This window comes from Benincasa hispida, unplaced genomic scaffold, assembly GCF_027475165.1.
Source record: "Benincasa hispida cultivar pf3 unplaced genomic scaffold, pf3_genome.v1.1 HicScf265, whole genome shotgun sequence".
Classification (NCBI taxonomy): Eukaryota; Viridiplantae; Streptophyta; class Magnoliopsida; order Cucurbitales; family Cucurbitaceae; genus Benincasa; species Benincasa hispida.
In genome coordinates, this window is record NW_028326344.1 from 1 (window position 1) to 10,928 (window position 10,928).

A 10,928-nucleotide genomic window follows, 5' to 3' on the forward strand; every position below is an offset into this window, starting at 1 on the left:
CTTTTTCTTTTTATTTTTTTTTTTTTTTCTTTTTTTCTTGCATGCTTAATGAGGCAACCCTAACATATAAATAAACTCCTTTTAAAACCCTAATCCCAAGAACTCCAATAAACCCTCTCCTATTTATTTATTTATTTATTGTATAAATACATGTTTTATTCCATTTTACTTTCGAAAAAGTAAATCTCTTAAATCTCTCAACCCAATAACTTCCAAACTCAAATTTAAATCTATAAACTACTTGACACATAATTTTAAACCCAAAACAAAACAAATTAATTTTCACCTTACAATTTTTGGGATGCCACATTTCAAGTCTTTGAATCAGCCCTTAAGGGAGCAATTTATCTACTTACCTCGACATGGGGAATGAGTGAATTCCGTCTTGTGTAGCTGTGTAATTCCGTCTTGTGTAGCTGTGTTTCCTAACTCCCTAATCAAAGAATCCCGAAAATAAACTTATTGAGTCTAAGATCTGGCCACTTTCACCCATACAAATTAAATAAACGCCTTCATAGACGGGAGTTCACAACTCACTCAGGGTTCAGTCACATATGGTCATTCCTGGTGAATGTAAGCTTCTATTGTTAATGATATAATATAATAAGACTAGTCATTTCGTGGTCTGGTCTTATACAAACTCTTTTATATAGAACACCCCCACACATGTCTCTACATGAATGATCAGAATCATATCATTTGCAACACTTTACAACAATTGTAACAGTTACAAGCGGATCTTATTCGTAGTATCACCAGGAAAGGTATCCAACTTTATCCATCTACTACAGACCATTTAGGTTATTACTTAATCCACCTATATGTCTCTACAAACATGTTTAGGCTACAAACGCTAACTTGGTGGATGTTAGTTATTATAGTTTTGTGGTTAATGCTACTACATGTCAAATAAAACATCTCATATTTTATTAAATAAATTATTTGTACATTATAATTACGAACTACAAGATCCATGAGATTTAGGGCATCAACCCCAATTACAATCTGGCATACATCATGAACCCCAATAATGTATTTAATAACTATACTAAAGGAATTTGGCCAACAAGTGCGTAGCTCAATTGACAAATTGTTCATACTATCAATTTCATGGTTTGAGATTCGATTCCCCCACCTCACATTTTATTACAAAATCTTAAAAAAAACATTTATTATATACTTCGTTTTTTTATAACTATACTAAAAAAAAGTAAGAGTTGAAACTTTTTCATTTTTTTGGGGTGTTGAGTTGATTATTGTAGTCAGTAAATTATAATAGTTTGTAGGTTATAATAATCTACTATTTTAGTACGAGTAAATGAATAGTAAACACCTAACAAAAAGATATTGAAATAGTAATAATGTAATTAATGGTAGACTATAATGGTTGGAAACAATAATTACTATAATTGGAGCCCTAAATATGAAGTGAGTTAAAGAGAATCTCCAAACACTCACTCCACTAACTTCGCCTTGGTGTCTCAAACACTCTTGACGTGTTTACTATAACTGATTGTGGTTTCATTATAATTAAAGAGGATCTCTAAATAGAGTTCGCTACAGCTAATGAGAGTTTCAAAATAGTCTTCATACATCTAATTGTAGGTTAAAATAATTATAGTCTTCGGTTATAATAAAAGGATGAAAACACTAGGTGGACTATTAACTCAACCTAGGGGCTAAATGTCCCTTTAGTTTGTTGAGTCTCCCAAGCAGTTGTTTGAGACATTGTTTGTGAGGTGAAATTAAACATAATAGTTAGTTTTCAACATTAAGGTCTTTTTATTAGCGTTAAGGTCTTTTTATTCTATCGTAGACTAGTCAATTTACGATTTTTTTTTCTTTTTTTTTTTAATTCATGGTAGTTTGAAGCAACATATTAATAATTTTCATTTAAACTAATAATTAAAAATATCTATTTTTTTTTTAAAGTTGGAGTATCATTGGACTAAAGAAAATAAAAAAGTTTAGGGGATATTTTATATCTTCTCAAACAAGAGTATTTTATATAAGATTGAAATATCATCTTCGTCCCTATATTCTAAAGTATGTTCAATTTTAGTTTATATATATATTCAATTGTTTAATTTTAGTTTCTATACTTTTAACAAATCTTAAATTTAGTTCATCAAAATTAATTTATATGGTATTTGATTAAATAACAATAATAATAATTTTCTTATAAGTAATTACAACATGTGAATGTATTTTCAAATTTGATAGTAAAAATATTAATAGATAATAATTTTTTAAAAAGAAAATCAACAATAAACTAGTCATGAACATCACATTTAAAATTTATTGGAATTACATTATTAAAATTGAACAATTGATCGTATAAATATTAAAATTAAATAAATTTAAAAATATAAAAGTCAAAATGATATTTAAACCGTATGTATTTTAACATGATACCAATAAAAGTACTAAAGTGAACTGAACTTAACAATAAAAGTCGAATGTTGATACCATCCCGAGTAGCTGTGTACTAAAATTAAAAACAATACAACATTGGTTAGAAAATAGAAAACTAGAATTTAAAAAAAAGAAGAAAAAAATAAGAAAAGAAAAGAAAAGAAAAAAAAGATATTCGCAACGCCGCATTACAGGCTACCAGTGGAACGGCAACGCCCGATGCTGCGAAGGTGTCCATAGTTTAACGCAAGGTCTCGTTACTCCAAGTCCGGCGGCAACACAACAACAGAGAGCAGCAAGAAAATTCAAAGCTCACTCCAAGATCCAATCCCTGTGTTTTTCTCCACCAATTCGCCATGGAGAAGAAGCAGCTGAAAGAAATGTCCGTTCAAGAGTATCTTGACAAGTTCATGCTCTCCCGGAAGATCGAGGAAGCGGTCAATGCTGCTGTTAGGGCGAAAACTCCCGATCCCGTTCTCTTCATCGTAATCTCTCTCTCTGTCTTTCTGTTTTGGCTTCTTAGAAAATGCTGGTGGAAATATAATTTAATTGAATCATTGTTTTTCTTATACCAATCATTGAAACTGGAAGGAATTGTATTCAATTGATTTGTATCGTAGTTCATTCTTCATCTCTGTTTACCCTTTTTTTTTCAAACAGTCGAATCATATGAAGAAAGCAATTCCTTCAGTGATTACAAAAATTAAAGCCCGGCAGATCCTCGATAGCAGAGGAATTCCGACTGTTGAAGTTGATTTATACACCAATAAAGGAGTGTTCCACGCTTCCGTGCCCAGTGGCGATCCGGCTGGCATGTAAGGTTCCATGGATATTAGCATAAGCTTCAATTTGAAAGAAAACAATTATCACAACTATCTTCATATCAAAAGCTTTTGTTAGAGGATGTCTTGTGAACTGTTCTGGTGGCATTTTCCATTTCAACGAATGGCTTTCTTATAAGTTATACCTCTCGAGTTCCTATACATTTATTTTCAATTAGATTTTGAGAGTATAATTGCTTTTCCTAGGTACGAGGCTGTAGAGCTACGCGATGGAGACAAGGGGACATATCTTGGAAATAGTGTTACTAAAGCAGTCAAAAATATCAACGAGAAGATATCGGAAGCATTGATTGGTAGGGACCCTACGCAACAATATGAAATTGACCAGGCCATGAAAGATTTGGATACGACAGAAAAGAAGGTGGTAGTTCATCTATTTTCCTGATCTCACAAACTTGATGTGAGTGTTACTTGTATGCTAACTTCTGCTTCATTACTGTGCTCTGCTATATCTGGTGCTTGTGAGCATTAATGAAATGTTAATGGATGGAGAAGATTGAATTTAGTTAAGATCCTATTCTGCACTATCTATTGGGAAATTGGACAAATTATTTTTATGCTGAATTCTTATCATGTGCATCTGCATCATAGTTAACATTTTGTCATAAATCTAAGTTCCAGTCTACCTTGAAGATTCTCTTAGCAAAGTTTTCGCTTACGGTGATACTGATTTGCTAAATTTGTTGGTACAATCAATTCTGAGTTAAAGAGTGTGGCTCTGATATCTCAGATTCTCAACTCAATATGAAAGAAGAAAAACTTTGCATATATATTGATTTAAAGTCTCATGGATCAATGTTATTCTTTTTTCTTGAAACGGGACATAATAATAATAAAAAAAATTTCTACTCCCTTTGCTATTTTGGACATTTCATTATGGTAATGTGCATGTTTGTCTGTATAATGGATGGTTTATGAATAGAAGATAATCTCATTGGATTGTTCCTCCTTTCACAAAAAAATTATTTCCTAAGGTGGTCTATTGTGATGCCTTTTAAGTTAGTAGTCTTCTTTGGCGATAATAATGCAGGGTGAACTTGGAGCAAATGCTATACTTGCCGTGTCAATTGCTGTATGCAGAGCTGGTGCTGCTGAAAAGGAGGCATGCCTAGATTTAATTGTTGTCCCCCACCCCCACATGAGTAGTAGAATCCTGTATTCTTAAACTTTGTTTTTTCAGGTTCCACTCTATAAGCATATTGCAGACCTTGCTGGCAAAACAAACTTGATACTTCCTGTCCCAGCCTTCACTGTACTTAGTGGAGGAAAACATGCTGGCAATAATCTGGCCATTCAGGTATGCTGTGGTAAGGATCAAAGTAGTTGGGATCATTCTTCTATTTCTTCTTCTTTTTCTATTAGATGTGAGGGTTCTTTAAACTGCATATAAGCTATAGCAAACAATCAGTCCAAGAAACCATTGACTCTGAATGTACTCATTGTGTCTAGTAATTCATTCTATACAGAACTGTATAAATGGAAGCCATCGTGGTTTGCAACTATACAAGTTTATATTGGTATTGAAGGATTCCCATTGTTGTGTACTGTGTCTATTGATTTAGACTGACTTGAATTGTTATCAGGAAATCATGATTCTTCCAATTGGAGCTTGCAAGTTTGAAGAGGCACTAAAAATGGGCTCTGAAACTTTCCATCACTTAAAGGTTTGATTTCATTCAACTGCCCAGTCTCTGGGATTTTAACTTCACCTTGTCAATGCATTCAATTATATCAGTTCAAATATTTTGTAAAAGGAATATCTTAGTTCGTCTTCTTCTTTCTCTACATGATGATTTAACATTTTCATGCCATGAATATGTATATTCATATTATCAATAGCGAGTATTGCTATTTTAATTTGGGGGGGGGGGGGGGTGTGTTGGTTGTTAAGTATTACACCTCATTGAATATCTAAAGCATTTTGCATGCATAGCACCAATTTTAGAGATTCATAATCGTCCATATACATGTCTGAAACCTTAAAGCATTATCTGTCTCATGGCATGCTCTATTTTTGTTTTCCTAGCTGTGTTAGGTTCCTTAACCATTATTGTAGCTTGCCAAGTGTGTTCAAAATGCCAAAACTACAAACATGTTGCAGAGTTCTGCAAGACTTAACCACTTATCAATCTATTAAAAAAATAATGTCATAATATTTTCCTGTGGGTTTTTGCTAAAACTCCAAGCAAAAATGTTTGCTTTATTTGGAAGCGACATTCTTAATTATGCCATATATTATTAAGAATGTAATTTCTTTGGAAAAATGGCAGGTTGTAATTACTGAAAAGCATGGTGCCCATGGATGTAATTTTGGTGAAGATGGTGGATTTGCCCCAAATATATCCAGGCAAGATACAAGTACCAATTTCTTTTGCTTTGCTTCTATGGATCTGTTGAACTAGTTTTTCCCAAGCCATGATGAAGAACATTCTAGCATGAGAAGGATGGATTACATGTTTGACAGAACCCTGCATATTGTGTACTTTTATGGTTGTTGGCCGCATTGTTGAGTTTTTGAGATAGAACTGAGTCAAAAACATGTTTTAATTAGTTGTCTTCTATTGACAGTTTTAAAGAAGCCCTGGATCTTGTAGAAGAGGCTATTGGCAGAGCAGGGTATAACGAGAGAATCAAGATAGCAATAGATGTTGCTGCTACTAATTTCTGCATGGGTGAGAGAGACAAGTTTCCTGAATAAGAGCCTAACTTGAACAATTGGATTTGAAAAACTGGAGAAATGAATCACAAGATGATCAATATGTGTACTACTTGCTGATGATGATAATCCACGTTCATCACCCCCTCTCCAATTATTTTTCCTTACTTGACAGTCTCCATAGATAAAACCCATTAATTTGCTTATGCTAAATAAATGTTTACTGACCTGCATCAACATTCCCCTAAAATTACACCTTTCGTTCACTATAGGTACCAAATATGATCTTGACTTCAAAGCTCCAAACAAGTCGGTTCAAAATTTCAAGTCAGGAAAGGATATGATAGATATGTACAAAGAGCTATGTGCTGGTATGTGTGTTACTTGTACAGCTTTATGATTATGCATTTTTGCTGCTTGTTTCCAACAATGGGCTAATGTTCTCTGCTCTTTTGTTTTTAGACTATCCGATTGTATCAATTGAAGATCCATTTGACCGGGAGGACTGGGATCACACCAAACATTTTTCTAGCCTTGGAATTTGTCAGGTTTCTCCTCGTACTCATTTCTGAAGTGTCTAATGGAAGAATATTTATTTTAAATCAAACGACTGGAGACGGTGGTCAAAAGTCTGGGGTCTAGGGTTGAATATAATAGTTAAAAGATATTTGTATGAGCAAGACCCAAGAACTTATGAGTTCAAATTCCCTGATGGTAAATTTATAATATCTGTATGCCCTTAGTTTCTTGCCTGGCCATGTATGTTACTAACTTACTATTGTGTCAGAATATTCTCCTTCATTTTGAGCCTGATAATTGTGTAGAACATCAATTTGATTACACTTTTTAGCATCAAATTGCTAGCAAATTTGTAGAATACAATTAACCAAACTGTCAAAGAATCAGACAACTTGGTTGCTGTGCCTATTATAGCAGTTGAGGAGGCTTCTTGATCTTTCTAACTGAAAAATGAAGAAGAAGATAATATCCTTTATATTATATTCAAGTTAAATGTTTTCTTGACCTTTTGAATCCGGAAGCTTTTGTTTCTGTTTCTGTTTAATTTTCTTATTTATAAGTTCACTCAATCCCGTAGTACTCTTTAAACTGGTATCACTGCCCAATGCTTCTTCAACAATTTTGATTTTATGTAGGTAGTGGGAGGTGACTTGTTAATGTCGAACAAAAAGCGAATGGAGAGAGCAATTGATGAGTTCACTTGTAATGCCCTCCTCCTCAAGGTAAAAACCTTTTTTTTCAAAAAAAAAAATAAAAAGAAGAAAATTTACAAACGTAACATTTCTTTGAGCATCTTCTTTTCGACATGCTGTGGAATATTCTCATGTCTGAAGTCTGTTCATAATATCATTAATCCTACGAGGCTATGGAGAATTCAGAATTGGAACTAAAATATCATACTGGTTTTTTGCAAGCATATTTTCTGGTGCAAAAAGCTACGTTCCATAGGGAAGCCTGATTTGATAGAAATCTGAAGAAGTGTTTACTTCTCATTGATTAAATCACTTAACATTTTGAAGCATGTCCTTAATTATTCAAAATTAATTTAACGTTTGATTTCACACTTTAAATGCAATTTTGATACGATCAAATTTGATTTTGAAGAATTAAAATTAAAAGCATGTTTTGACTATTTTCGAATATGTGATTTTAACCATTTCAAAGTCACTTCCAAATATAACCCCTAAAATCTCACCGATTTGGCTTTTCAATTTTGATAATTTCATGGGACAAAATGTAGGTAAACCAGATTGGTACGGTGACAGAAGCCATTGAAGTCGTGAAGGTTGCCAAGGATGCTCAATGGGCAGTTGTGGCATCTCATAGATGTGGAGAAACAGACGATACATTCCTAGCCGATTTATCTGTTGGACTTTCCACATGTCAGATCAAAGCAGGCGCACCGTGTAGAGGAGAACGGCTAGCCAAATATAATCAGGTCTAATTTCTTGAACATTTGCCTCGCTTGCCTAATCTTCTTCGTACCAACAATACATACAAGCTAGTGAAAGGAATGGCGTTAAATTTAATGCAACTTAATTCGATAATCTTCAATGGTTTTTAATCACACGATACCTGATAAAAGCTTTTTGCATTGCATTACCTTAGCTGATAATCAAAAGATAGTAGACTTTTACGGCGTGGTATCTTTGATTTCATTTATCAAAATGATGAGATTACAATTTCGTTAACTACAAGGAAGATGCGTTACTAATATTCCATGAGGTTAATTCAGTTGCTCCGTATTGAAGAAGAGCTTGGAGATCAAGGAATTTATGCTGGTGAAGATTGGAGGGCAGCGTGCTGATTTTTTGTTTGTTTTATACCTCAATTTTTCTGAACTCCATACGATTTCTTTCCCATGCCTTGACAACACGGTACGACTCCGACCACAGTGCTGTTTCTTTTATTTTCTCTACTTGTTTCATCAGGCTAGAAACATTAGAACAATAGGGGATACTAAATATTTTGTGTGTGTGTGTGTGTTTATTGTTTTCCTAACTTTAACCAGCAAGTTTTGTGATTTGGAGAGGAAGTTAGCTGTGAAATACCAAGCATTCTGGAGTATGAGGTTTATATCTATAAGTTTCTAAGCAGCTGTTTAGTCATACTTTCAGATAATTGGTTCTTTAAAACATAGTTTTTAACTTTTCTTTTTCAATAACTAAAATTTATTTTTCTGCTTGATAAACTATCGAGCTGTTTAGTTACTATTGTTTCACCATATATTTGTAGTAATTGATACTTAAAAGAAAACATATGTATGATTGTGAATGGCTACTTAAAAAGATTATGGTTTAAATTCTATTTGGGTCCATGAACTTTGACTTACGTTTTATTTTGGTCTCTAAATTTAAAAAAAAAGTTCGTTTTAGTCATTAAACTTTCAAAGTGTTTATTTTGGTTCCTACTATAAAGATTATGTTAACATTTTAAAGATGAAATATATTAAGGATGAAATTGCATTTAGCATGGGTTGAGCAAGATAAAGGTGAAATAAAATATCAACAATCAACGTCTCAAAATAGCGAACGGTCAAAATCTTGGACGCATAATGACTTTTGAGATTTCTTATAGACATATGCTTTACCACTTAATTCAAAATTGAAACCTTTAGATTTTTTAGCATGACTAACTTATTTGATAACCTAGTCATCTAAAAATACAAGTCATCTCATCATTATGTATAAGAGTTAACATAATTTTAAATTTTTAATAGCAGAAGTCAAAGTAAGCACTTTTTAAAGTTAAGGGACTATAATGGACGTTTTTTAAAAGTTTATGGATCAAAATAAAACAAGATTCAAAATTCAGAAGTTAAAATAGGATTTAGATCAAAGATTAATTAGGACTGTTTGGGGACGATGATATCAACATGGAAAATTCAGGGATCAAATCGTTGGAGAATGTGGAAATTTTGAAGCATGGAAATTGACATGTTGATGTGTTTGCTATTTATCACCGAAGGCGGAGGGACTCCCTTGTTTATTACTTTCATTTATAATTTGTCACATTATTAAATGGTAATATCATGGCAACAATGAATGTGAACAATTCTCCATGCTATAGTTTTTTTAGAACTCCTTTCAAAGATAGGGGCACCAATCAATTCAAATTTTAAAGGCTCTTACATTTTTAAATTCTAGGGTTTGAACCAGTACACTCAAAATAAGCATAATTCAAGGATAGATGTTGAAATTTTCATACTATCACTAATATGTATGTATATACATATGCATATACATATACATATGCATATAATATGGTTGCTTACCTCTAGTAGGTAAAGAGACGGTGTTCAAATATATTTTAGTTAGTTTTGCAAATTACTTTTTATCACTACACCTTCGTTTTTAACGATATAGTTTTTTGTTTGTTTGTTTGTTTTTTTTTTTTTTTTTAATTTGCTAATGCAAAAACTTGCACGCCTTCATTGTCGCCATGGGCCCTTCGTGGGTTGTTTGGTGGCGAGCTTCTCTACTCTTAATGAGATTGTGTGAAAGAGTACTCATATCAGTGTAGTGTCGAACTGACCACACTTCAATATCTAAGTTAGTACAAGAAGTATATAGTTTAGCTAAGATAAAGTTAGAGTTCTCCTTTATTTACTTGTTTCTTTTCCTTAGGGTTCTTGAATGAGGTTATTTGTAATGCCCTTCCTTTGACACCCGCTTGCAGTTATGTATAATGTCAATGTGATGTCGGGAGGATTACGACCCTAGAGATTGTAGAGTGCTAGACCGAGTTCAACTAAGTTATTTTTCGATTAGTTTTTTTCCTTTGACTTGGCTAGTTAGGATAGAATCCAAGGTTCTGACTTTTTTCTTTTGGGATACATGTTTCCCCATGCCACCTCCTAATTTTCTTTGGACGTGGGTTCTCCCATGGGCATTGGGCCTTGTCTAGGCTAACCTTGCAACAACTTTCAATTGTGAGACAATTATTTCTTGTACTTTAATTTAAGACAATTTAGTCTCCGTATTTTCAAAGTTGTAACAATTTAATCACTATTGTGAAAGATTCCATCGAAATTAACAGCCAATTTTTGTTATTTAAATTTGTAGTCATAAAAGCATATTGGTCCCTAGTTTAATGATCTACCTATTTAAGAAATTTCATTAAAGTTTTTACAATAACTTTCATGACAATGATTAAATCGTAAAATTTAAAATATAGGGATTAAGTTGTTACATAATAAATGTCATAGGCTAAATTATTACAAAATTGGAATACATAGACTAAATGATCACAAATCAAATTTTATGGACTAAATCGTTATCACCACGGGAGTTCAGAACAAAAAAATGATTTATAACTCAAACGTTACACTAAAGACTAGGACACTAAAAGTTTCAAATTCTAGAGAGGTTGTCCGACGGTTTTAAAAATCTTACAAAAGTCTCCTTTTTCATTCTAGAGGCTAAGTGTCAAACCTCTAAATCTCGAAGCATATGACATGGTAGGCAAGCCATGTCGAGCGGGGGAATAGCATACTT

At 33.0% G+C, this 10,928-nt stretch overlaps 1 protein-coding gene across 1 annotated transcript; it reads left to right on the forward strand.

Annotated features, from left to right (window-relative positions):
- The first annotated feature begins 2,524 nt into the window (after nt 1-2,524).
- On the forward strand, nt 2,525-8,623 carry LOC120082232 (cytosolic enolase 3). The gene is made up of 13 exons (XM_039037508.2): nt 2,525-2,900; nt 3,076-3,230; nt 3,444-3,618; nt 4,288-4,359; nt 4,438-4,554; nt 4,841-4,921; nt 5,528-5,604; nt 5,826-5,929; nt 6,186-6,284; nt 6,376-6,461; nt 7,068-7,154; nt 7,673-7,870; nt 8,168-8,623. The coding sequence occupies exons 1-13, from the start codon at nt 2,772-2,774 to the stop codon at nt 8,237-8,239; spliced, it is 1,452 nt and encodes a 483-aa protein (XP_038893436.1). The 5' UTR covers nt 2,525-2,771; the 3' UTR covers nt 8,240-8,623.
- Nucleotides 8,624-10,928: the final 2,305 nt, after the last annotated feature.